General features: G+C 39.2%; 1 protein-coding gene and 1 long non-coding RNA gene across 3 annotated transcripts; both read right to left on the reverse strand.

Annotated features, from left to right (window-relative positions):
* Positions 1 to 1,318: 1,318 nt before the first annotated feature.
* waca (WW domain containing adaptor with coiled-coil a) lies at positions 1,319 to 27,652 on the reverse strand. Of its 2 annotated transcripts, XM_057012964.1 has the most exons (13): positions 27,395 to 27,652; positions 27,173 to 27,203; positions 26,026 to 26,218; positions 24,869 to 24,960; positions 21,705 to 21,820; positions 21,491 to 21,600; positions 17,150 to 17,404; positions 8,484 to 8,606; positions 8,241 to 8,389; positions 5,976 to 6,100; positions 3,085 to 3,280; positions 2,871 to 2,998; positions 1,319 to 2,802 (listed from the first exon to the last, which is right to left on the reverse strand). In XM_057012964.1, exons 1-13 carry the CDS (start codon positions 27,433 to 27,435, stop codon positions 2,733 to 2,735), a joined length of 1,629 nt encoding a protein of 542 aa, XP_056868944.1. In that variant the 5' UTR covers positions 27,436 to 27,652; the 3' UTR covers positions 1,319 to 2,732. The 2 variants fall into 2 exon arrangements, with proteins under 2 accessions (XP_056868944.1, XP_056868945.1); XM_057012965.1 differs by lacking the exons at positions 1,319 to 2,802; positions 2,871 to 2,998; positions 3,085 to 3,280 and adding an exon at positions 5,078 to 5,288.
* On the reverse strand, positions 17,808 to 21,484 carry LOC130513832 (uncharacterized). Its single transcript, XR_008946840.1, has 2 exons — positions 20,592 to 21,484; positions 17,808 to 20,124 (listed from the first exon to the last, which is right to left on the reverse strand). It is a non-coding gene; the product is annotated as an uncharacterized LOC130513832 (long non-coding RNA).
* Positions 27,653 to 27,985: the final 333 nt, after the last annotated feature.

Genomic DNA, 27,985 nt, shown 5'->3' on the forward strand with positions numbered 1-27,985 from the left:
CTGGCATTATGCTTTGGTTTTATGCAGTCTTCTACACATATAGAACACAGAAAAGGGTGTAGATCTTTGAGCTTCACACTGATCTACATTTGCAGGATCAGCATTACAAACTTTAAAGTCTGATTGTTTAGTTAGACCATTTAATAAAAACTCTGTACATATAAACATTCTTCTGTAGTTTCATTGTAATGCTGGCAACAGTTGTACTTTGACAAAGCCTCTTATGTCATAAGTCTGTTTTCTTAAATTTTGTCCTCTGAGTTTTGAGAATTTGTGTAAATTTAGTGAGGGGAACCCAGCCCGTTTTGATGTCATAGACTATACAGCAGTTATAATTCTTACAGACAGATGTTTAAAATGGACCGGTAATCCAAATTAGGATTTGCTCCACAACAGCATAGATTCTACCCAGTGTGGTCTTGATAGAGGCGATGTATAGTAAACATACAGTACACAAATGATCGGACTGGAAGCATTTTATCACCAGCCAGTGGTCAAACTGTGAACTACACGCTTTTGGGGCAAGTACTGAGTACCGTTACAAGAACAATGTTGTTAGATTTCAAAACAAAAAATTGCAGTAGAAGCATGTAATTACACATACCCTTCAGAATAGGAGTTTATTGAAACATTCAACTAAAGCTGTTAATCACAATCATCTTACCGAAACATCTCGCTTATGCAGGTTATAAGTGCGGAAGGCTTAAAATGTCAAAGTAAAGAAACCACTGTCTACTGTGCCGTCATTTCCCCCCTTAATCTCAAATATTTCCATATCTGTTATGTAGTAAAGTTTTTTTCTTTAAAATTTAACAAATGTAATTGACAGTGTATTATTGCAGATGTGAACACAGTTCTGTATAAATCTAAACTATGCAGATGTTTGCAATAACCTCATGAGTCCATCCTTTTCAAATATTCCATCTGCTATTCCTCAATAATTTTGCAATGTCATGATTTAATTTCATAGTGCAGAAAAGGGGGGTAACCGCATGAGTGAGCGCAGCAGCTTTTTGTACGCTACAGCACAACGGCCAGCAAAGGGAGGCAAAGCTTAGCCATTAAATTTTCCAGCATCGGCATCTCTACTTCCAAGTATTTTCTGCTACTGTGGATATTCAGCTTTAGTTTAAATCTATTTGGCGACCCTGAATTCTGAACAGTTTAGCTGTCTTTTTTTTTTTAGCACGCAGGCCAAATGGTTGAGGCCTGAGAGCAGAATTGAATTATGGGAATGAAGTGTTTGTCTCTTTGCTTATGTTAATTAAAACCTTTGTCTCCATAAACTTAAATGAGTCAAACAAGTTAAATTCAAGAATCTGATCCTGGAGAGACATTTTATTTCAATGGTCAGTATACCAATATACAAAGCAACAATGTGTTCACCTGTACTGAATGTGGTACAGTTTATGTGTAGACTATGGAGGGAAAAGGAGAGAATGGAGGGAAAAGAAAAAGACTTTGCAGCTTTGGACCCTGCTAAAAAAGAACATGCATGAAAATATTTTGTCGGCCGTTAAAATAAACCTGGGCTCTGCATCTAAATAAGCAACACCAATGCTTCCAGCAAGGCACTCCATAAATTACCCTTATTAATGCTCCAATAAAATAACCAGTGCTCACTTTACTTCAACACATTTATTACAATTCATACATTTCACATTTGACCTTGGGACCTCTCGCTGCCCTGCTCTGACACAACTAAATCCACATCTAAACTGCAGCTGCATACATCACTGACTGTGGTGTCCAACTGTATGGATATATCACCGATAATCATCACTACAACTCTTATAAATTAAGCCATTTGTATTATTATGCATCCTCTTTATAAAACTCATCTGTTAGTGACTGTACAAAGGAATGAACCAAGAGGGTCAAAGAGGAACCAAACTGTTGAAACACAAAGAAATTAAAATAAGTGTGTTTGTAGCAGGGCAGGGCTGAAGTCATGGGGAGTGGGAATGGTCCAAAGCAGCACACCATCATGTTTCTTCAATCACTCACTCCACCACACCACCAGGCACTGTTTTATTTTCTCTGACTGGGGCATGCAGGGCCACAAGAAGCTGCAAACAGATCACTGAACCAGAACCAGCACTGACAGACCCGCAGAGAGGATGTTTACTACGCCGAAGTTTAGCTTTAACCTTACCCGCAGAATGTACGGGAAAATAATCTATAGTCAGATTAACATTTTTACAAACAGGAACTATGTCAGTATGTTTCATGATGTAATTGAGAGTAAGTGGCTTTAAACATCCTCCTCAGTTTACAGACAGATTCCAAACACTGACTGGTTCAATGACCCGTGGAGAGACAGAATGAAGTTTTAAGTCTGCAGACATGTTAACGTGAAAAGGATAGCTAATAAACTTAGCCACTTATGTTGATTAGTTTAGATGTCCAAAGCTTTGATAGGCATGGCTTTCCATGGCTTCAATCTACAAAACATATTTACAACATAGATAATAACATCTACAAGAAATCTACAGATTTTCCCCGTTGTGGCATTTTACAAAAGCAATTCTTGTAAAATCGGCCCACGTTCCTCCTCCTCCTCTCACTTTAACAGCTCTTCATTTTTGCCCTCACTGTTCTCCCAGCCCAAATGTCCAGATCCAGGCTGAATACAGCTCCTGTGTGGTGCCGCCCGACTCCAGAGGAACTTAACTGCTTCCAACTATGTGCAAGGCCCCCCCCGAAACGCTTCAGCTTTCAACCATTAGTTCTCAGACCATGAAAGAATTCTGATTCTTCAACTTTTCAAGTTCTTTTATTTGCTGTCTCAGAAACAGTATCCTGTAGAGGAGACAAAAGCAATGCTTATTTCAGTACATGCTCAGATGTGCACGTTTGCATGGGCTCACCTCTGCTCACGCAGCGTTACTTGGATTTCACAGACTCTGACCAAAGATCGCAGATTTTTGAGCTCGGTGCAGTTCTCAGACAAACAGATGCTCCCCATAGTGTGAGCCTCTTCACGTAGTCTAGATGCCTGTGTAATTTGTACATTGCAGACATTAGATGATACCAGAATCATGAAAAAAAGACACAAAATAGGACAAAGGTGGTGGGTCTAACCTGTTTTTCTACGTGTTCTGCAGGCCAACCCTGCACGTGTCTGATGAGATTCTCATTGAAGTGAGAAGAGAGGGAAGGGGTGAGAGAGCAGGAGGTCCGTGCTGCAGAGGTAGTGGAGGGAGCAGAGGCTGAACTGGGAGCACTGTTGATACTGGAGGAGACGTGATTGGGGCCAGGGGAAGGACTCCTCTGACTGCTGCGATAAACACAGTTTATTCACGTGAACATCATGAAATCTACTAGAAGAAAATCAACAGCCCTCTGAAAACAAGAATTTATGGGTAGAATTTGCTGATTAAGAATGCTGTTAACTTGGAATCAAAATTCATTAAGCAAAAATACATTAATACAGGTTGGGGGTGTTCCACCACTGTATTAGAGTTAATTAGAAATCTGACAACACAGATTTTGTTTTTGCATTCAGTGAGCAAACATTGTTGACACTGCAAATAAAGCAGGAACATGCAGTTTCAATACGTCTCATTATTTTGCTGGTCAAAATCGCTGAAATGAATGGAAGGCATCCAAAAAGAGGTAGCGACCTGCAGTGCCTCACCTCAGACTGGGCAAGCCTTCACAATCTGGGCCGAGGTTTGTCATTTGTTGGCACCAGACAGTACTCTGCCTCACAGGCAGATTGTGCCCAAGTTCTTGTCGCTGCATTCCTCCATAGAAGGAGGATGGATGCAGGTACAAGTAAAGGTAAAACCATAAACTTACATTTATTAGTTTTCTTTCAGGGTATCTGCAAATATTTGAAATACAAATATGACTTTTAAGACAGCTAAAAATAAAAATGAAGACCATTACCGTGGGAAAAATCGAATCAACCAGACTAAGCCTTTTAATTTAAACAAGCAAATGTGTATTTGAGCAACAGTGGAAATAGTCCATATTTACCAACTGCCCTCAATACCATACATAAATACTGCAAAAAATAACATACAAACAGTATGTAACTAAATGTGGACATTACAAGAAAAACAGTCAAAAATGGACAGTAAAAGAATAATAAGGGAATGAGAGTCCAAAAAACAATAAAGAACCCCAATATTCTTGTCTTGCACAATTTTGACTGTTGATCCCTTAAAGATCCTATTTATGTACAGATAAAGTGCAAATGGAGCAAGATAAGAGGTCACTACCACAACTAAATGTTTTTGCACACTCAGGGAACATTGCCTGGAAGATAGTGCTCACGTCTTCATTGGACATACAGTATAGGGTGATGGTGGCTAACCGTTTGCAAGCCCACAACACTTGAGCCTTCAGTGCAGTGGTTGGGGAGAATGTACTGAAGGCATGACTTGTGTATGGGGTCTCAAAGATACCAAAGCAGGCATAACATTAGTGCTGCATTTGCAGGAGACACCTAAAATTGTGACAACTGTCACAATTCATAAAATTCAATGCAGACCCCAGAGTTCATACTAACTAGAAATGCTTTCAAAAGGAGTGGTCAAAGAGATAAGAGCTGCAAGGAAGGAAAAACCCAACGCACCACCCTGATCTCACCTGAAGACCAGTGCATCATCATAAAATGTTCTGCAGTGCTGAAACCAGACAATCAGAAAGGCTACTTGAACATGGTCTGGTGTGACATTCAATTGCACTTTGGATGCTGGGGGCAAAGAGGGAATCAGGATCTGAGACCTGAGTCATTAATCCTTAAATGTGATAACCACTGAGCAAAATATTTCACCATGATGGTCAACAAAGAAACAAAAAAATTCTGAAAAAACCCACTGGAGAGAGAGAGAAAACTGGAGGGGTGCCAGCACAGGAATGCGCTCTGCCCAGTAGCGTCACTCTAAGAAGATTCAGTCAAGGGGGGTAATGGTGGTGACAGACAGCTTCTGGTGTCCCACAGTTCCCCTGTGAGTGAACCAGTTGTCAGATTTTACCAAGGACGTGCAAGGAGGCAGAGACACACACGACACACAGAAGGTGTCTTATATGGGACTCGAGGCAAGAGAGAGAGCAGAGAGTGGGCTTAGTTGAGATGCTTTATATAAAGACAGAATTACAATCTTGATTCATAGATGATACGTCACAGAACATAAAATACATATCAAAACAAAGGCAGGTCTGAAAGTTCCCTTAAAAGTTTTTGGAGAGCTTCTATGGCGAGCCAGGGACGATGAAGCAACGTGCTGTCTGATCAAGATGTTAGCTTATCAGAAGCACATGATGCAACAAAGCGTCTGTCAAAAGACAAAATATTGAATAAGAAATCCCACTCTGCCCCACACACACACACACACACACACACACACACACACACACACACACACACTTCAGCCGTGCGGCATTGAATAGTTATGCCACTGTTGACCAGAAGTGGGAGGTATAACACCGCGGCGAAACTGGCCCAACAGTGAACTCGTCGCAGAACTTGTGATCAGAAACGGGGTTATGCATGAGAAGGATTTCTGTATTCAACAGGAATGTCACAAAAAGGTCATGTCTGGCTCCATTAGCGCATTTTTAAATAAATTAATGAAAATGAAATTAATGGAATCCAACACTAAAATATGGACTAAAAAAGATCACATTTTTTCATGTCTCATTCCAAAAAATATTTCTTTATAGAAAATTAAACCACAGAAGTTCACCCAGTCTCTTTGTGCTTGCACCACAGAAAAGTGATGAACAGAATCACAGATTGTTTATGCTGGTGGTTTAAAAAAAAAAAAAATCATATCAACTAGCTGACTTCAGAACTGGGTTGCTCGCAAAAACAAACAAATTTGCAGTTTTCAGTTTTTTATGAACCAGGAGAAACTCACACACACTCAAAAATACAAAAATCAAGCTTCCACTAAAAGCCATATTTAGCTAAGTGGATTGAATTTCTTAGAATCCTTTATATATAACGTCCTTGTACATACCCTTGGCGCTGCAGCGTCCGTGGTGAGGCTGTGGTAGCATCCTGAACATGCTGTTTTTCAGTGGAGGGGGGCTGCTGCGACATGGACTGGGATTGAGAGGCCTGCTTCACCGATTGTGTGCTCACCTAAAGATACCCAGAAAGAAAGGTTCTAAGTCCATTTCCCTCAAAGCATGCATTATATGGGTTGTAAAAATTGTGTCAGCTTTGTCACATGGGAAGCAGGAAGGTTTAAAAGAGACAGCAGGTAAGGAAAGATCTCCTGTAAGCAAGCATAAATTCTGTACTATAAGCCGCTGCTTTTTGCTCACGCTTTGAACTTGCAGCTTATAGTGCGATGCGGCTTATTTATGGATTTTTGGGGCTTCCTCAATTTGAATGGATGTTTACGGCCGAGCGACCGCCAGAGGACGCTCGAGCAGCGCAAGAGCAAGACAGAGGTTGAAGAGCTACTGTAAAGGACCAAGGAAGATGCTCGTTTATTCGTTTTGAACAGTCTTTTTGGGCTTCATGTACACACTTTCGTCATGGATAACACACATAGAAATGCTTATGGTACCGCTTTTAAATTAAAGGCTAATGATAAACAGCTGATAGGTTTGTTTTTTTTGTTTGTTTTTTTAAACGTCCTGGTACAGCACTGTTCAGTAAAAAGCCGGTATGCTTAGCTCATTTTACTGCTCTATTACAGCTGTGTTACTGCCGTGTTTAGTAATTACCGTATTTTCCGGACTATAAGTCGCACTTTTTTTCATAGTTTGTAAGGGGGTGCAACTTGAACTCCAGAGCGACTTATATGTGAAATAAATACATTATTACAGAATTTCACATGTTCGTTATTTTCACTCTGACAACCACAAGAGGGCGCTTTAGGCGTGTGTACCTGAGGAATGAGGTCCTTTAGCGACACAGAAGAAGAAGCGGTGCTTCGTCTGGAATTAGACTTGTTTGGTAAACTTGCTCGGATGTTCTTTATGCTATAGTTATCTGAATAACTTAATATGTTACGTTAACAAAGCAGACACGTACTCAGTTCGTTGTGGGTTATGTAGCTGAATGTGTTACGTTAGCATACCGTAACCCTATTGCTAATCCATTATTATTTTAAATTGCCTTTCAAGATGAAATGTATATTCCTGGTCTCGGATTTTATCAAATAAATCTTCCCCCAAAATGCGACTTATAGTCCAGTGCAATGTTCCCTCTAATTTTTCATGTGTCTGAGCAGACACACAAGCTCCCTGAGCACACTGACGACCACTGTGAGCAACATCAGATGGGTACGCTGTGGCCACACACCAGTATCACGCTTGTTCAAAACCTTGGATCATAGCAAGTTACATGGCTTATTAAAAGAATCAAATGACAGCAGCACATAAAATGAAAAAGACAAAAATCTTGTTCATGAGATGTGTACTATGTTATATGTGAGAGTCCTGCTTTAACCATAGGAAGAGTCCTGCTTTGGCTCACTCAGTTTCACCGCTTGTTCTTCTATTTGCACATACTCCGACAGCCATTCCATCTTAAAAGAACCGCATTTCTTTTTTACTTTGGCTTGATGAGTGGATGTGTCTCTGCCCGTTCGTTTCGCCATGATAAGGGATTAGCATTTGCGTCTCTTAACTCCACTGCACTGCTGTTAGCTAGCTAACGTGCACGGCGAGTAAAGGCAGGGCACATACGCAAACACTGTCAATGCTGATTGGCTGCGTAGTGTAAGTGAACTGTATCGGATTATTGGACACCTGTCGCTCATTGAGTTACGTTGCGAAATGGTACAGAAAACAATATTACTGGTCGAATTAACTAGATTATATCAGTTCTAAAATTAGATATTAATACTTTTCTGTTGAATTTTATTTTGTGCGCTGCACAGATTTTCTTATGCGCCGAGTATGTGCAAGTAGTGCGCGATTGCGCAAGCGCACAGCTTATAGGGAACATTGGTCCAGTGCAATTTATATATCTATTTTTCTTCTTTATTATGCATTTTTTGGCTGGTGCGACTTAAACTCCGGAGCGACACATAGTCCAGAAAATACGGTACACATTTAAAAAAATCTTTCTGTGTACCATAACGATCTCATGTGGCTTATATGTCTATTTATGAAATTTGGGTAGTGCAGCTTCAAGACAGGTGTGCTCTATAGTGCCAAATTTATATGTGGCCATCCGTGGTATAATTTCAATATGAACAGAATCACCTAAAAAAGCAGCTGCGGCACTTTCTATTCAACTAGATACATTTTAAACAGAGCCTTACTTTTGACTGCGAGATGACAGACTGTGTGCTGAGGACAGGTTTCAGGGGACCAGCATTGGTCTGTGGTGTGCTGATCCGGGGGGAAACATATGACCTGGGCGATGAGGCATCTGACGTTAATGACATGGGTGACTGGTTGGATTGTTGGGCTGTTAGAGGGAATATTATAAAATACAATTTGAGATTGAACAATCAATATCATGAGAAAATACATCAAAGCATATCCAATCGTCAAGAACCCACCTTGGTTGGAAAGCTGAGCAGCTTGAGAAAGGATAGAGGTGAGATTAAAAGCTGATGGTCCGGCAGTGAGGAGTTTGTGAAGCATCGACTGTAATGAAGCTTGTGTGACAGCAGCTGTGAGAACTAGAAGAAAAAACAGTGTGTAATCACTCTTGCTACAAGAAAAGATTTCTAAATTCATCATCAGTTGAATGTAATATGTCCTACATTCACATAAATTCCCCATCCCAGATGGATTTAGTGCCAGAGAAGTTACTAACATTTCAGTTTCATATTTGTATTTATTTTGAACTACTTTTCCAAATCAGACAGATTTGAGTAGTCACCAACATGTTTGACATTTAATGGACAAAAAGTGACATTCTAATGACATAATCTGACCGTTTTTTGTACATTTTTCTATTTAGACATTATTTCAGTTATTTGGTGCAGATGAGAATTTTTGTTGTTTGCCAAATTAGCCAAAATGGTGACCAAGGAACTATGAATTGCATTGCAATGTCAACCACTGAAGCAAAATGTCAAAACCATCAACTGGTGGAGCATGGCAGGAGTCCTAGGCTAAATCATAAGGGAACAGATTGGAGAGCATCTCACACTTCAGGTACGTGAGCACATCAAGGAGGACTTAACAACCAACACATCAGCACTGCAGAAGGCGGCAGATTTTTGCTGTAGCGACAGTAATTCCTGAGGATATTCAGGGAGAACATGACAGAAATTGTGTCCTTTTTACCACTGCACAGTGGATACGGTGCTGAGCTACTGCATTTAGCTGCATTTCCTGCCATCTGCACAGCAGCAGAGAGGAAGTCAATGCAGAGGGTATTTAAGACTGCTTTTCCAGTACTAAATACTCAACACGATACGGGTCGGAGGTTTTTCCACTAGGGCCAAATATGTACTTTTTTTAGTACACACTCGCCTGGGGTTCCAAGTGTGCTGAGTAGGTACTATTGTGTCAATATAGGTCTCTTAATGCTCTGATTGGCCAGGGTATTGATGTCACTGAGCAGTCAGGAACGCCATGGATTTCAAAAACTCCTAGCTGCCATTTTCAAATCCTGCAACAGCAACGATATATTTTATCTCACAAAATGAACACTACTGGCTACAAGTAAGTTGATAACATGGTACAACAAAAATAAAAAATAAATATAATTGAGCTGTGTGGCAGAAGAGAGATGATGAAGCGACATGGTGAAACCAGAAATGAGCTTTACCTGGCCACTGAGAGGAACCAGCAGACATAAACACAATATAAAGAAAAGCTAAAAACGGCAAAGATCATTTCTGGACAATCAAGGAACAAAATGGAATAAACAGAAAGGACTGAAGTTTTTCATAAAAAGGACTGGAAGTGGTTTAATTAAATGGATGCTACTTAAGGCCCTGACCAGCGAGCAACGGGAGGGAGAGTTACCTCGCCTGGGTCACAGAGTTATGAGAAACTAGACAGAGGGTCAGTGTGATTTTCAGTATTTATACTTCATCAATTCATGGCCAGCTCACTTTGAACAAACAAGTATAATTAGAAAGTTTAGAAAGTTTTTCTGTATGCAGAAAATGAGCTGGCTAGCTATCCACCAGTGCCAAATCCAACCTCTGCTTGTATTTTGAAATTGATTTGTTACTTAAGAAAATGTAAATTCAACCTGTCAGCAACATTTAATCTTAATTTATCTAATGTTGGCATACTTATGTTGTGCATATTTTTGGTCTTGCTACATTTTGGATTTTACACATTGCATATACAGTATATATACACATATATACATATATATACACACACACACACAGTGGTACCTCTACTTACACAATTAATTGGTTCCGGAAGTTGTTTCGTAACCTGAAAATTACGTAAGTAGAGACACGTTTTCCATGTAAATGCCCTAATCCAATTTCAAGCCCCAAAAAATTCGAACATAATTTTTTTTAGAAATCATAAAAATGCATCAAAACATGTAATAAATACATGTAACAATTAGATTACCGCACAATAAATGTAGGAATTCAGTGCAAGGCTTCTCCAGGAACAAAATTAACTTTATTACAGGTTAATCTTACGTTAGCCGTCATTGTTAGCAACGAATGTTAACACTTGTGGTAACACTGCCATCTAATGGACAAAAATACAAACAACCACAATAGATCCCGAAGACGATGCTGGGATACACACAAACTTGTACATATTGACATCCCCCTCCGAGCCAATGGGATTACAGGAAGATGCTAGGCGATAGCCAATGGCAGAGCAGATACAAGCATGTTTGCGTTCGCTAAATTCTGCGAGCTGCGAGTAGCAGCGGTAGTGTATTTTTGTCTTTCATATCCCGAAATTTCTTTCGTAACAAGAGTAAATATTTTCCCGTTGAGATGTTTCGTAACCTGAAAATTTCGCATGTAGAGACGTTTGTAAGTAGAGGTCCCACTGTATGTGTGTGTATCTTTACACTTGTAAAATAGTGTGTTTCTTATGAAATCCATGCAGTTCATCCATGTTTCAGAAAATTCACAACACTCTTACAATTTACAACTACAATTAAACAAACAAACAAACACAAATACTTTGTTCAGATATTGTGCAGTTATTGTGTCGCTGGGCTTTCCACAACCTGTGTATCATTCGTTCAGTCGATTTTCAAAATAAAACCAAAATTGAAACAATTAGAAAATGAATTATTTTTTCAATATTTGTCTGTAAGATAAAAATGAAAACATGGATAACGAGTCCTTTTCCGATTTTCGTTTTTGTTGCTCAAATGGAAAAGTGGATAAATGGATAACAACTGTTTTATCTGTGTTCTGTGATTTTTCGTCAGGCGAACGATGCGTGACCTGAAAGTGAACTTTCCTAAAGATTCATACAGATATGTTCCTCAGCTTTTTATAAGTGACATTGCAGATGATTCACTGCTGTCCATCTCATCTATGCGCATTTGCGCACTCCCGTTTTGTTTTTATGAGACAATGGTATTCAATGAACAGTCTGCTCTGCTCTCAGACAAATTAAGGAGCATCAGAACAGATGATAAAACACAGATATAGTCTCTTCTTCCCTCCTACTCTTCACGCAATGGCTCAATTCATGCTTAATGGCTTTGTGTCTTGATTTCTCTCCTGCAGCGATCTCTCATCTGTAAATGAACCGCCTTTAGGATCATAAGAAATAAAATTTACCCCTTATAACTTTAAATAATGGCTCACTTAAAGTGACAAAAGATGTGACAACACCAGGTTCTGCGTTATTCTCCAACATGGCGCAGTGTATTTTTGGTCTCTTAGTGTTATTTAGTCCCTCTTCACGTCAACCTAAAAACTCTTTCTCTACCACAGAACCATGTGGTCAATCAGATGTTCGCTGATCAGTTTCATAACTTAAAAAAATCGGCCCGAATCTGCAGAAATAAAGGTCTGCGTCTCGCTCACTCTGGTGTGGAGGCTGCACTGAGAGGCTGAAGGAGGGGGCGATGTCAGCTGTCTGCGCCTGGGACGTTTACGTTCATATGCAAGTGATCGTTAAAGTTTTGTTTGTTTATAAAAATTAGTAAGTTACATTTGATGAAAGCTATTGTTTTTGACTGTATTAAGGTTAAAAATGCCTTCGAGTTAATGAATGACACACGGATTTTTCCGCGCATGCCAGCTGTCAAATCTGCCTGCTGACACGTCAAGCGCTGTCAAACATCTCTGAAGAAGGCAAATGCTGATCACCGAAACTTTGGCTTAATAAGAACACAAGACACACGTTTTTGAGACAAATAACATACACTTCAATTGGACACTTATAATTTATTTTCCCAAGCCATGAAGAGCCGCAACATAAGGATGAAAGGGCTGCGGGTCGGCGACCCCTGGTCTAGATGGTACCTCCGACTGAATTAAAGGATTTATTGTATCAAGACTCCTGTCTTTTCTGTCAAGACTGATGATAAAAGAGCCAATAGTACAAATCAAACATTTACCAGAGATGCATACAGCCTTGTGTTTTACATGCCGATGGCATAGTAATGTACCAACCAAAGTGGCCGTGCCGCGCTGTGTCGAGCTGATACTGTGTGGTGCAAAAGTGCCTTCACATTACCCCAAAACTCAATACACACGCCATCTTCAAGAGCATCCTCAGAGACCCATGCCAACCTGGTCACCACCCGGCTGAACTGTTACCCTCAGAGAGGTGCTGAGGACCATTAAGGCAAAAACATAGCGACTGCAGAAGAGCTGTTATCTCAGTTTTCATCGCTCTGGACACTGTGCCCAAAAACATTTGAATACTCCCTATGAAATATAGGGCCTCTAATTCTGGTGTCTATGCATTTTGTTAACGAGCGTTTTTATTCTTCTGTGTTATTTGCTTACTACACTTATCCCATATGATTTTATGGCTAAAGCACTTTAATTGACAATACAGTGATTATGACAATAAAGTCATTCTGATGACACTTGGGCAGAGAAGCCTTCCAAAGAGGATGTTAGCACACATTTAGTGTGAATGAGCAATTACTTGTTTCCTACAATTCAATTTAGGCAATTCCAAAGATCAAAAAGTTTTAACAACTTGGAAAATTCCAAGAAAATCATGCCAAAGGTTTTAATAGTGAATTAATATTATGCAAGCCAGGGGTGGACAAACTTTTTGACTCAGGGGCCACATTGACTTTAAAAATTTGACACTCGGGCCAGGCCAGCATCAGGTAGATACATATCAAACATAAACATAAAATAAGGCATTACAGTGGTATTACTTATATTAACTTTTAGTGGGAACAGTGTTGTTGATAACCCTTTTTATCTAGTACATCAAAGTCCGGTGTCGGTTTTGTTGTAGCAACTTTCAGAACAGATCTGAGGTGTTCATCACTCAACTGGAATCTGCTGGGTGCTTTGTTGGTGTTCACACTAAAAGTCTGTGCACACACATACGTAGAGCCAAACACCACCAGGATCCTCTGTACCATCTTCTGGATGTTGGAAATTTGGCTGCACTTAATGAAGCATAAAACTCATTGAGTTTAACAGAGTTGAACTTCTCCTTTATGATAATGTCACATTGGAGATCAATCAGTTCCAACTGCAACTCTTCTGGCACTCTTGCAGGATCTTTGGTGAAGGGAAATGAAACCAGCTTAAGTGATTTTTTCAAAATTAAAGAAACGACAGCAGAATTCTCCATGCAGGTCATCCAGTGATTTCCTGGATTTTTGCACATGTTGAGGGGCCTCTTTTAATGTCACCAGTGTGGGGAAATGAGTGAATGACTTGTTTGACATTTGCTTTGAATATAAGGCGAGCCTGGTTTTGAAGGCTCTGACATGTGTGTACATTTCGAGCACAAACTGGTCTTTCCCTTGTAGCTTCACATTCAGTTTATTCATGTATGACAGTATATCCCCAGCAAAAGCCAACTTATGTCACTCAGGAAAATCGTCAGCTTTCTCAAGTAGCTCCAAAAATGAGCTCCTGTTTGTGCTTCCCTCTCGTTGACACACTTTCCCCAAACTTAACCAGCGGACATTGGAGTGGTAAAGCAAGTCCTGGTGATCATCGTCAGTTTCTTCAAGAAACTTAATAAAATGACAATGATAAAGTCCCCTCGTTTAAATAAAGTTTCACTACGTGGTCAAATATAGATCTGCATACTGCTTCCTGGTTAATTATGCAGTGGAAGAAAATTACTTCCTGCCCAGGGTTATCCTCTTTCACCCTGTCCTGAATTCTTTTGAGCAATTCAACGTTTTTTTCCAGTGAGATGTGGCAATCCATCTGTGGTACCAGTGGCGAGTGTACTCCAAAGTAGCTTATGCCTTTCCGTGGCCACTGACACGATGTCATACAAATCGTCTCCACTTGTCCCCTTTAGGGATTCCATGGCCAAAAACTCCTCCGTTCTCTCAAACTTGTCATTAATCCCTCTGATAAAAATTAAAAGCTGGGTGATGTCCTTTACGTCATTACTTTTGTTCAATGCCGAAGAATAGAATGTAAATGACTCCGCTTGTTTGCTTAGCTTGCTAGCTAAATCTTCATCAATTAGCTCAACACGGTGAATCACTCTCCTGCGTGAAAAGTTTTTTTCCCCCAAATTTGTTCTTGCTCTCAGGACACAAAATAGCTGCTGTCTCTACTATGCACTTTGAGAAACTCCCATCCGGAGAAAGGCTTACTGGTCTTTGCTAATTTAAATACCAGTAAATAACTCTCCTTCCTGCTTGATTCTTTGATGACAGTTTGTTGGGTAAAGGTGTTTTGCTTAGCCTGTAAACTAGCTGCCAGCCTCTGAGCAGTAGCTGTCCTTTCTTGCATTAACTGGCTGATAGCACAATTAGCATGCTTGGTGGAAAAGTGACGGCTGATGTTGTATTCCATCAAAACCGCAATGGTTTCTTGACAAATAAGACAGAAGTCTTTGATCGGACTTCAGTGAAGAAGAATTTAGCTATCTATTCTTTATTAAACACTTGGCACTCACTGTCGACTTTTCTTTTCTTTGGCCCACTTATGGCTGCAGATGGGTTCAGAACAGTACCAGAGTGATAACACAGTAGCTTGGCAAAATTGAATTAATCGATCGCTGTATGTAATGCGCCACTTTGCAGAATTACAGGAAAAGTTTGATTTAAGCAATTCTGTACCAATCTCCGGCGGGCCAGATGAAAAAGGCAAACGGGCTGGATGTGGCCCATGGGCCGTATTACGCCCACCCCTGATGTAAGCCAATTAAGAGTGTCTGGGCAACTGCCCCAAGGCCTCAAACAAAAATCTGAATCTTAAATTATGTAGCACCTTTCGAAACACAGGATTTCCAGCTGCTTAAAAGCCTGCCAAATAAATAGCAATATGATGAAAAATTAAGTTTCATTAAACAAAGGGTAAAATGATGATACATTGCTCTAGCAACTGTTTTGTATTTAGTAGCTCTTACTATGAATTTGACCTCCTGAGCTCCCCTGCTCTGTGTAATAGCCAACAGACAGAGCCTTCTACACTTTCATCACTCTTTTCTCCTGACCCCACTTGGCCCCGGGACATTCTGTGCCAAGGACCCAAAACAAAAGGCGCAGGCCACAAACAAGGCTCCAAGGGAAAAGAGCTGTTGTGAGGGAAAGGCTGAGGTGCAGATCACACCAATCTTTACTAGCAAGTATCTTTTTGGCTAATATCTAGTCTAGGAAACCAGCTGCAGGTCCAGAAAACAGTTCCAGAGAGATATCTGGGACTGTCACATCCTCACCGAGTGTCTCAGTGAGGCAGATGCACTCGTACATTTACACAGCACACAGTCAGAACGAGTGTGTCTAGAAAAGCAAGAGGAGGTGGCGTGTGCTTAATGTTGAACAACAACTGGTGTGACAGCAGAAACATTAGCCTTTTAAAACAACACATTTCACTGTACTGGGTCTGACTGTGCATGTGACAAATAAAGTTTATCTCAATAAAAATATAATGACCTAACTGGCCTCCCCTCCTTCAACTGGCTGTTCCAAAGTCCATGGGCCTCACATGGGGTCAACAACTCACTTAGACAACAAAACCAGACCACTACATTAATTAGTGACATTTTCAAATTAATTATAAGTGGACCAACAACCAGCTAAGCAAACCTGAAAGCTGTTGGACAAAATTGATTTGCAGTTATCTAACATAGATACGATGGTGCCATTCTCTAGGTTAAAATGTGAAAGGGTTGGTTTTTCTCTAGATAATGCCCTGAGATGGCTAAAACAAGACAGTTTTTTATTTTTTTTTACATAATGGTCAACAGAGGTTTTAACTGGGAATATAAGGGTATGGGTTTAATCAGGACCAAAACCAACACTACCGTATTTTCTGGACTATATGTCGCTCTGGAGTTTAAGTCGTACTAGCCAAAAAAATGCATAATAAAGGTATACTTTATACTTCAATAAAGATTTGAATTTAAAAAATATAGGAAAATAAATCCTTTGTGTTTGTTAATGCATTTAAATGCAAAAGTTGTCAGCTCAAGATTTACCATTTACACATTAGCACATTTAACATAAAAAGAGTTTCATCTCAATGTTGAGAGATTGCTGTGAAAGTGTTACCATGAACTTCTGCATTAGCAGCACCGCAGCCGTACAGTAAAGATATATAGTCACCTATAACTGTCGATACCTAATTTGAACCAAATATTACAACAAAATTTCTAGCAAAACTTTAGATCCGAGGGCCGAGACCAATGAAACATAACAGATGTAATGGGCTAAACCTTTGGGCTGCTTTTGAAATGCTAAATTGTCAACGTTCTGAATCCTGTAACAGGTCCCATCCTTATTACCGCTAACAGGACCAGATGATGAAGATTCATCACTGCAGCTCTGTCTAAAAAGCCAGGACTTCTCTATTGACCAACAATAAAAATGTCACTTGTGACTATACAGGAGGCCATTTCAGCACAATGTTGCTATTTATATCACGTCAGAAATTTCTTAAACTTATTTTGTGTTGGCATTGATCTAAAAGTACCAAAAATCAGACAGATCAACATTTGATTACTCAGTTGTTCCATGCAGGTTTAGAGAAGCAGCCAATAAAAAGAAATAAGAGCCTAGTCTAAATATAACAACAGATGGGAAGGAGAGGGGGGAAAAGCTTGCCAAAATTTAGGGGGAAAAAAAGTTTTTAATAATTTATTGTTTTCTTACCTTCATTGATTTTTGCCATGTCGACACTGGCATTGTTCAACTGCAGGGCAGTTTGAAGAGCTGGGAGGAGCTGGCGTAGAAGAGTGGGGTCTTGAAGAAGCGGAGTTGCAGGTGACTGCATTACCGGGGAAACAGGCAACGTGGAGGTGGACGACCCAGGGGGACCTGATGCAGTGTTTACGCTCCCTGAGCCTGAAGATGAGGACTGGGACTGAGTGCCAAGAGAAGAAGTGGGCTTGTCAACCTGGGCTGACTCTGAGAGCAAAAGAAAGGAGACAATTAACTGACACATATTTTTCCACACATTAAAAAACTGAGTGAAATAGCCTCGTTTTTAATTTATATTTGATGATATGACACATAAAACGTTAAGAACTCTTACTATAGTTATCAACAGTGATCATCTGTAAAGAAAATGCTGCTGCACTGGCCTGATGGATCTGGTCAAGACTACAGTGGGACCTCTACTTACAAACGTCTCTACATGCAAAATTTTCAGGTTACGAAACGTCTCAATGGGAAAATAATAATAAATAATAATAAAGTTCATTTTGTTCCTGGAGAAGCCTTGCACTGAATTCCTACATTTATTGTGCGGTAATCTAATTGTAACATGTATTTGTTACATGTTTTGATGCATTTTTGTGATTTATTAAGAAAAAATTATGTCCGAATTTTTGGGGGCTTGGAACAGATTAGGGCATTTACATGGAAAACGTGCCTCTATTTACGTGATTTTCAGGTTACAAAACAACTTCCGGAACCAATTAATTTTGTAAGTAGAGGTCCCACTGTGTGTGTGTGTGTGTGTGTGTGTGTGTGGTGTGTGTGTGTGTGTGTGTGTGTGTGTGTATATATACACATACATACATATATATACACTTATACAAGCCGCAGCGGATTTTAAGCCGCAGGTATCCTACATAGTAATATGAAAAATTAGATCGAAAACATTCAGTACCGGTATATGTTTTTATTACCGTAAGAGACGAGTCACTGACAAGTGACAAACAGACAGGTAAGAAACAACAGCCACTCTTTTCACTTGTATGTTTATACAGAGACCTTAAATCCAATTTTTATCACGTCCGGATTTTTAAATTTTTAATTTAATCCGCTTAGCAACATAAACAAATATATTCTACCGGTAAATGCTTTTTTTTTTTTTTCTAACGGTGTCTGTTATGTAGCTACCTTGAAATATACGTTTGTATTAGCTACACACAAATTATGTTGTTTATGCTTTTTTACTCAAACAATTAATCTAAAACTCCCTGATGGCCCACCTCTAAAATCTTCTATTTTCATCGTGGTGGCGATTGCTTTTGCCTTCCGTCTGATTTGTACAGCGGAAACACGCAGCCGTCCGCTCTCTGTGTGTTCACCCAGTCTTCCAGAACGTTTTCAAGCTCCTGCGATGTTTACGTCTAAAAGCTTTTGTCGTGTTTTTGCTTGGGATCAGTTCTTCAGGCGGGCGTCTCCACCTTCTCGCCATTGATTACTGTAATGTATTTTGGCTGCAGTATGCCCTCACAAACATGCTTGGACATGGTTCAATTGCAAAGTGTGAGTGCAGCCTTAGTCTGTCCTACTGAGAATACACAGACGTGTGGCTCGAGGCACACAGAGAGGAATAAGAGAAGAAAGGTGATTTTAGGCTTTCCCTACCATCCCTACGTTTAAAGTGGCATGCCAGCTGAAGTGCAGCATGTGAACAAATGGATTGCTCATATTCTTGTTTCAAAGTCTTCAAACAGATGTGGATCATTAAAAGCACAGCCTGAGGCTTCAACACCTGCTGAGGGCACCTTTTATTTGCATTTACAGTATAATGTTATGTCCTGAACAGATAAAATGTTCACAGAAAGCTCTTTATAGTTTATGCATTGACTCACTGAATGTCAATTTATTATTTTAAGGAATCTGAATGTCTTCTGTCCTGTGAATAATTGAAATTATTTATTCTTTTTGCATTAAGATATATGTTAAATCACACCACACAGAATAAGAATGTAATTTGAGTGTATGACCAGGTGTAGATCCTGTATCTTAAAACCAAACTTTCTATCAGCTGTACTTAGCATTCATTTGTAACATTTAAAAGCATTACAACAATTAAATGATGTAAGCAAAACAGTAAGGACACAATCTGACTGATTTATGGAAACAAGAACATTCCAACAGCATTTCACACAACAGTTTTAACACTTATGTTTTTCAAAAACTTGAGGACAACACAGTGATTATGCCTGTCACCATTATTACCGTACATAATCACGACCATTTAAGATGCCCGTAAATATCTTGTCTAGTTTTCATAATTGTCAATTCATCTTTATGAAAAGAGCTGGATGACACTAATAGCACTATTTGGCTTCCTACTGCTTAATAATTAATGGGTCCTCTCTAATGGACATCATCCTAGTGTGGCCACTTCTCAGACCAATTGAAAATACACAGTAGTCAGCTAACTTCACTTTCAGTAAACATGTCAGAAGAAATATGGACCAATAGAGACAGCCCACATTATAAGAGGTTAAAGACCAATACTACTAATGCATTATGGTCTGTTTTCAAATAAGCAATGCCAATAAAACCTTTGTGTACATTGTCTATTTAGCAACAGTAATGTCAGCCAACAACAGTTAACTTTATTTCTCTTCGTGAGTGATTGTGTGTGTGTGTGTGTGTGTGTGTGTGTGTGTGTGTGTGTGTGTGTGTGTGTGTGTGTGTGTGAGAGAGAGAGATCAAAGTGTCAAATGGACTAGATCAGGGGTGCCCACACTTTTTCAGCATGCAAGCTACTTTTCAAATGACCAAGTCAAGAAGATATACCTACTATAAAATTGCAAAACATACATTTAATCATAAATATATTAAGAATTCTTTATATGATCCATATATGTTGGTGTACCTCGCATAACTACATGAATCCATATTGCTCAATACAAATCTGCATTTTTTCAGCATGCGAGCTACTTACAAAATGACCAAGTCAAAATGATCTACCCACCACAAAAATGCAAAACATCTAATTATTTTCAAATGTATTGAGGATTCTTTATATGTACAGTGTATGTTGATGTACCTTGCATAACTGAATGAGCCAATATTGCGAAACACACATAATAATTAACTAATTGGCTTAAAATCAGAGGTAATTCGCTGAATAGCTTAGCGCCGTTGTTTGCGCATGAGCAGTGATCTAAAGGTCAAAATTCAGTTGTCATCTAACTGGCTGCCCTGTATGTCAATCAAGTGATGGGATGAATGATAGGCTGATATTTTTTAATGTCACGCCGCGATCGACCAGTAGATCGCGATCGACGTAATGAACCCCTGGACTAGATGGATGTGTTTTGTGAACGCTAGATGTGCAATGTAGTGGCTGTCACAGTTTGGCACCTTTCAGCCTATTTTATTGTCCTGGCCCATCAAAGACAGGCCTTTGTTGGGTCACTTATAAATTGGACAGCAAGTGGACAAGAAGAGCAGTGGGTGCCGGTTTTAAAGCCCCCAACAATGCAGCCCAAAATATAATGTGAATGCCTGCTGCAAACTTATGTGCTCCACTTCTTTACAACAATATTCATCCCTCCAGTCAGTCATTTTCTACCAACAACGCTCTCAATTAGCAAAGACAAAAGTGCTGATTTAGGGCACGACAAATAAACTGGGATGCTCAAAAAATTGGTGCTCATTATCAGACTGCGATATGCACTATACAGCAAAGCCAATGCAGATAATTGACAGAAAAAATGATTTTCTAAAAACTGCAGATCACATCCTTTATGAAGGGGAAATATAATCCTCAAGTATTTAAAATAATTGTAATTTTGCTCAGCCACTATGAAGATATATATTAGCTTAAAAATGAGCTTAACAATGCATTACCTCACCTCTGACCGACTATATGTGTCAAGATGTGAATAAATGGCTCTTCTTTGAGGCATATGTGTATTATTAAACTATATTTAGACATATACTATTGCAGTAGCCTAAAATGAGCAGGAAGATTAAAGCCCAAACAGTGATTTAACTAAGGGATGGGTCAATGTTGGTGTAGTGATACTATGTTTATGTACATTATGGATTTATGACACTATTTTAATTGAGTTTGCTACTTAAAGACAAAGGTTTGGGCTGTAATTGAACATGAGGGTGGCAAAAGTTTGATCACCACAACCATCTAATTATAAGACTTCTGTAAGTCAGGTAAGTAACCAGTCCTTGATTGATTATTGAATGTTTGTTTCAATGGTCTCCATTGAACCGACAGCAAAGCTTGAGCTAACATCTACAGAGATCTCTATAACTCCTCTGATGTGCTCTTATACTTACTGGCAGGAGTAAACCCAGGGGCTGCTTGCATGGCTTCCCTTCTGTAGTCCCTGTCTTTCGGAAAGCTATTAACCACCGTCGTCTTTGTTGCCTCTTTTTGTCTATGTTCTCTGAGAAATACAGAAATCACTAATAGGAAAACTGTGAAGCCATTTAAAAAGGTGAAACAAGCTGTGCAGGATTATGTGGTTAAAGACTAAATTATTATAGCTACCTCTCTAGCCATTCTTTTGGCTTCTCCCACTGTGACACCTCTGTTCGGCAATTGTAATAATATTTCTTTCCAGATGAGCTGATGTGCTCTGTCCAGTCGTCACCAGGTTCATAATGCTGATAAAAAGAATACTTGAGATCATTAATCCAGAAAGGCACAGAGTAATCATCACATTTGTATGTTTGGTTAAAAAAGGGAGTGATGAAAGAAAGACAATATTTTCAATTTTTTTTAAAGTCTAATTATTTCTTTAAAAGTCTAACTATCATACATATCCAGATGATCAGCGTTGCCTTGACAACTGCAGTGCCCGCAAAAGGTCAAAATATAGTTAAAAATAAATTATGCTTCCAATCATTCAAAAAAAAAAAAAAAAAATCAATGAATTCAATGAAATCAATTACCGGTATTTCCATTTAAAAGCCTCTGTACAGCACTGTTCTGCAATGCGAGTCAACCTGCTTTATTACATAGTAACCATGCAAGTACCCCTGCTGACCCCAAAAATACATCGCTGCCTCTGCGTTGCTGCCAGTGCATTGCATGTTGCAGCTTCATGAGGCAGCGATAGGGAAAGAATTTCCGATTGTACGATATTACTTTGTAGTGTATTACACAAGTCATAAAATACAGTACAACATTTCTTAAAATATATGTTCCTATCCAGGGCTGTGGAGGAGACAGAACGCAGTAGAGCATAGTTGGGATATTATCTGAGTCAATGAGAGCATGGGCAGACAGTGGTGATATTTTCAACCAGGCAAATTTACCCACATTTGAAAAATGTTTTTGTTGGTTTTTCATTTTTGGTAAGTGAGCAGACAAAAACTACATTGTTTTCAAGGATATGGGATGTAAATACAGTGAGAGGACTCAAACTATGAGCTTGTAGTGACAGGCTCATTGATTAATAAAAATGGTTGGCAGTGTGATTTAGCCTACTATTTTTTCATCTCAAGATTCAAACTTCATCACTGCCATTGAGCAAGACTTACCGTAATATACTTAATTATATTGTTCTATTTTTTTTTTTTTTTTTTAAAGGAAAGGAAAAGGTCTCATTGGAAAACTGTTTTGTCCAAAAATGAACACTACCTGAGGAGCGCATTTCACACAGGGATGGCACAGCTTGATTTAAGCACAATTTATAAATAAATTACCATGGGAGCCTTTACAAATCACGTTTTGATTAGATTTTAATTACTCATCATTCACACCATACTGGTTGAGCGCTTTAAGATTCAACTAAAGCTGTTGTAATAGAGCCACACTACAGCAGCAAGAACAAGTACCGTAATTTCCGGACTATAAGCCGCTATTTTTTCCCTACACTTTAAACACTGCGGCTTATTCTACGGTGCGGCTTATTTATGTTTTTTTTTCGTGGCGCACTATTACAACTATTGTTAATCAGTCATTTTTACTAACCGTCATCAACATGGCAAATACTAGAAGAAAAGCTTATGATGCGACTTTTAAGTTAAAAGCGATCACTCTGGCGGTTGAAGAAGGAACTCGAGCTGCCACTCGTAATCTTGGCATACATTACGGTAATCAATGGCGAGAAGGTGGAGACGCCAGCCTGAAGAACTGATCCAAAGCAAAAAGGCGACAAAAGCTTTTAGACGTAAACATCGCAGGTGGCCCGAGCATGAAAATGTTCTGGAAGACTGGGTGAACACACAGAGAGCGGACGGCCGCGGTGTTTCCGCTGTACAAATCAGACGGAAGGCAAAAGCAATCGCCACCGCGATGAAAATAGAAGATTTTAGAGGTGGGCCATCAGGGAGTTTTAGATTGTTCATTGTTTGAGTAAAAAAGCATAAACAACATAATTTGTATGTAGCTAATACAAACGTATATTTCAAGGTAGCTGCATTACAGACACCGTTAGGGGAAAAAAAAATAAAAAATAAAAAAAGCATTTACCAATAGAATATATTTGTTTATGTTGCTAAGCGGATTAAATTAAAAGTTAAAAAATCCAGACGTGATAAAAATTGGATTTAAGGTCTCTGTATAAACATACAAGTGAAAAGAGTGGCTGTTGTTTCTTACCTGTCTGTCACTCGTCAGTGACTCGTCTTTTACGATAATAAAAACATACCGGTACTGAATGTTTTCGATCTAATTTTTCATATTACTACGTAGGATACCTGCGGCTTAAAATCCAGTGCGGCTTGTATAAGTACAAAATTGATTTTCTTTCTAAAATTAGATTATGCGGCTTATAATCAGGTGCGCTCTATAGTCCGGAAATTACGGTATGTGAACCTTCGATATTTCCTGGTTTTCTGCAGGAATTTTTCAGAAAATAACAGATCTGCCTTTAGTCTGAGTAGTCTGAACCCTTAAATAATTGGCAGAAAACACCTTCCTGTAAGTAGGGATAAGACCTGTACATTTTTCAGGAGGATTTTAGCAATGTATTCATGGCAGAACTGCTTTCACCGTCATGTCCTTGATGGTCTCATTGGTATGGCTCTCTTCCAATGTTCCATAGTATCTTTACAGGGTCGTAGTTTGGGCTCTGATCTGGTCAGTCCAAAAGCTGTCGTGAGGCCGTTCTTTGTGGACTCCGGCATTTTGCGTCTCTGTCCTCTGGCCTCATCCAACGTCTGCAGACATTCTCTTCAAGATATTTTTTTTTTTTTTTGATACACTTGAAAATTCATCATGCCCTCAATGATTCCAAACTGAGCAGGCCCAAGTCAAGATGTTTCCTCCACCATACTCAACGGTTGGGATAATCTTATCGTGATATGCAGTGCCAGATGTAGTGCTGCATGGTCCTTCCAAATTATTTCATTTCAGTTTCATCGGTCCACAAAACAACTTTGGCACCGCCATTGTGCTCTCTGCAAGGTTTAATCACATTTTAAAGTCGTTTCCAGCTTGATGTAAATCATCAATTATTGATCAGAGCCACTGGCAGCTCTTTAAGCTGAATAACTCAAGGTTTTGCATCCTTTTCTGTGTTACTAGCACCTAGATGAAAATCATGATAAACAACTTTTCCGACAAATGAAGACCAGCATTATAAAAAAAAGAAGAACTGCAATTCGGTAGTCATATCTTCATCTGTAAATCGATATAATGTAAAGATTTGCATATAGTCAACACGGCAAAAACTAATGGATACAACCAAACCTCAGAATACTTACTGTGTCTGAGGTCTTGCTGGGGTTAGAATGTGAGTTGGAGCTATGAAGGGAACTGTGGTTGTGAGAATTTTCCTGTGGAGAATAACTGGTCCCTGAAAGCAAAGAGAAGGGATGATAATAAGGCAATGTGAAATATGGAAATGCTGACAGTCACAGTTTTAATAAAATCTATCAATCTTCCAAAAAGACAGAAAGAATACATTCATAAAAAAGACAGCTGCTCTGTATGCTAATTTGATAATGCTACTTGCATTTCCTTATAAATGTAATATTTTATTTCTTAGTAACAGAAAATCCAAGCACCTTTATATCCAATCATGTCTGTAGGGGTCCAATAAAACAGACTATACTCAAATACAAAATTGACTGTTTATCAAAAGGCAACAAAATTTCCAGATGGGATGTGTTGATACTGCAAAACCAATGATTTCCAAATTCATAGTATTACAATATTTTCACTGAGGTCTTCTAAAATGTAATGTTTAAAAGACACATTACTTCCTGTCTCCATATAAAGCATACAGAACTCAACAGCAACAGGTCAGCATTAGAGTAATATTACAACATAGTTTTTTCAAGCTAGGTTTTCATCCAAAATGTCTGGCAGCACCTGTATTTAACCGTGGCCATTTCACTTCAAATAAGATTTGATGACTAGACTTCCCATTTTTAATCACATATTTGAGACTAAAAATGTTTCATTGTGATCCCAGTATAACTCATTACATATCCAATGTATTTTCAATTAATGTTGAACATTTTAGAAGTAATAATTTCGCTGTACCCACGAGCACATCAATAAACACACTCAATACTTATGCTTGATATTAGGTTTTACAAATAGGAAAAACGCACACAGCCAAATGAGGTTTTTATCTGCCTTAAAAGAAAGTTGACGATTGATTTATATGGAACTCTGAACCAAACAGCTTGTGTTGTCTGTAAGCCACCAGTCCTGAACTTGACTTGCAGAATTGTATGAGACTGAAAAACCCTGCTCACAAACACAGTTTATGCACTTTTGCTTCCATAAACCAACTATATTGTGAGAAATGAAACTTGACAAGATTTCAACATAACACCAGACATCTATGTCAAATATACAGAGTACTTTTGATCTGAAATCCATGTCATCCCCAATCCTCATTGCCCCTTACCTCCATCCCTGTCCCTCGCCCGATGTGTGTGGACTGCCTTTGTTCTGCCATGCCCCACGCTGTCACTGTGTTTGCTTTCAGGGCTGTCAGACCTTTTGAGCATTTTGGAGGGAGGAGTAACATCCGAGGACTCTCGCACCTTCTCGTGTCGGTGGTCCCCTCCAGGGTGGCTCTTGGATGAGTATTTGAGAGCCTGAAAACACAAGTTAGTAACTTTAATTCTATCGTACATTAACGACTTCATTCTTAAACTTCTGACCTACGATTTGAAAACTCCATGTTCACAATCATCTATGTACTGTACTCAATTGTGAGAAAAAATGGGATCGTTTTGAAAATACTGGTTTGTTTTTGAGGCGAGCAGTAATACATTTATCTCTGAAAAAGCACCTGAATAGCTCAGATCTCTGCCAACCAGGTAAATTACCCCATATTGTCCCTCACACCAGTAGCATAGTGTATGTGTGTATGTATATATATATATATATATATATATATATAGGCAGTCGTAATACAAGGTTACATAACATAGTGGCTTGCTTTATGATCAAAGTAAATTGGAGTCAATCATCTACTCCTTGGCCATTGACATTTAATGAAAATTTAATTAGAATCTGTTGATAACTTTGAATCATTTTGTTCGGAGAGATAAACGCCATCATTTAAAAGGGAGAAAACAATATCACGGTTTATTATTGTAAATACTTCTTACATTAGCTGGATTTTTACGTACACGCTGACTTGTACCGAGGAGGTATGTTTTGCTGGTTATTTCTATAACATTGTCCAATTTTAATAACTTCGCTGTCTCACAAAGTTGATATTCTAAAAATGACAATTTGCGCTCAGGCCTTATGGAATGGCTACCAAGCAAGCTAACACAAACAGGCTACCATTTACTTTGAGCTGCTATTAAAACCCGTCTGTTTTGCTTAGGCATATTTATATAGTTGTCTTTACCGAGCAATTTACGTTGGGATATGCATACCTCCCTCAAATCGAATGTATGAAATAAAGCGTCTACTTTACAATGTATTTATGTGCAGTGGCTGAGGCCTGCGGTTCACTCTAGGAGCCTGAGCTAGTGTCCATTTTAATCCTTATGTGCTCCGAGCAGGCTAGTAGGCTACGACTAGCTAACAAGTACCTGATAGGGCTGAGAATCTCTTCGGTCGCACCTGCAAATAAAAAGAAAACCGGTGTAATTGTTATGCTTCATGTGTCAAAGCTGGAGCGGAACTAAAGCCTAAAAAAGGCGTATGCCCAAGTTTCCAGACACTTATTTTGGTTTCAATAAAAATGGCGGATTGTCAAGCGTAGCTACGAGGAGAGGAAAATCTGAATAAGTAACATTAAAAACGGTGTTTACCCATCGCTGAGTCTCGGTTGTTTCCTTGCATACATTACCATCAATGCCGTGTTAGTGTGTTTGGAGTGGGATGTGAAAGACTAATAACGTTACAATGTTGTTCTTGATGATTCAGCGATCTGAAAATTATTTCAGCTTAGCTTGTGGGTAGCTCTCCGCTATCGGCAGCACTGATCGTAGGAGCACCCTCACTCAGTCCATCTCCCACTCAGTCGCATGGCCGAGTTCGGAGCGGCTGCGAAAACGTAGCACATAGAGGAGCGACGCCTGCGTTGCCATATATTCCGGTAAAACCCACAGTCGATAAGAGTGTTTTTTCAAATCAATAAAATGTAAATGGGGTTAGAATAAATTTACAAACATAAGCTTTAGAATTGGAATAATACTATGTAAACGCAATGGGGTAGCAAATTTTGATAGTTAAATAATTTCACTTATGGGGAAAATGCGGCTTTTACAAGACTTGGCAACCCAGATTGCGACATATACCCCCTTTTCGACGGAAACATCCGGGACACACACATCGGAAAGAGTCGAAAGGATGTATAAGCTTTAAAGCAAGTTTTGCCGGTGAATTTTAGTTTAGTTTTT

The sequence above is a fragment of the Takifugu flavidus genome, chromosome 17, assembly GCF_003711565.1.
Source record: "Takifugu flavidus isolate HTHZ2018 chromosome 17, ASM371156v2, whole genome shotgun sequence".
NCBI classification, from domain to species: Eukaryota; Metazoa; Chordata; class Actinopteri; order Tetraodontiformes; family Tetraodontidae; genus Takifugu; species Takifugu flavidus.

Coding starts and splice junctions, on each gene's coding strand:
- waca (XM_057012964.1), bottom strand. CDS start 27,435: ATGGTAATGTATGCAAGGAAACAACCGAGACTCAGCGATGG. Junction 3,281..5,975: donor CGGACGCTGCAGCGCCAAGG/GTATGTACAAGG, acceptor TGTTTATCGCAG/CAGTCAGAGGAGTCCTTCCC. Junction 2,803..2,870: donor GTAACGCTGCGTGAGCAGAG/GTGAGCCCATGC, acceptor TCTCCTCTACAG/GATACTGTTTCTGAGACAGC.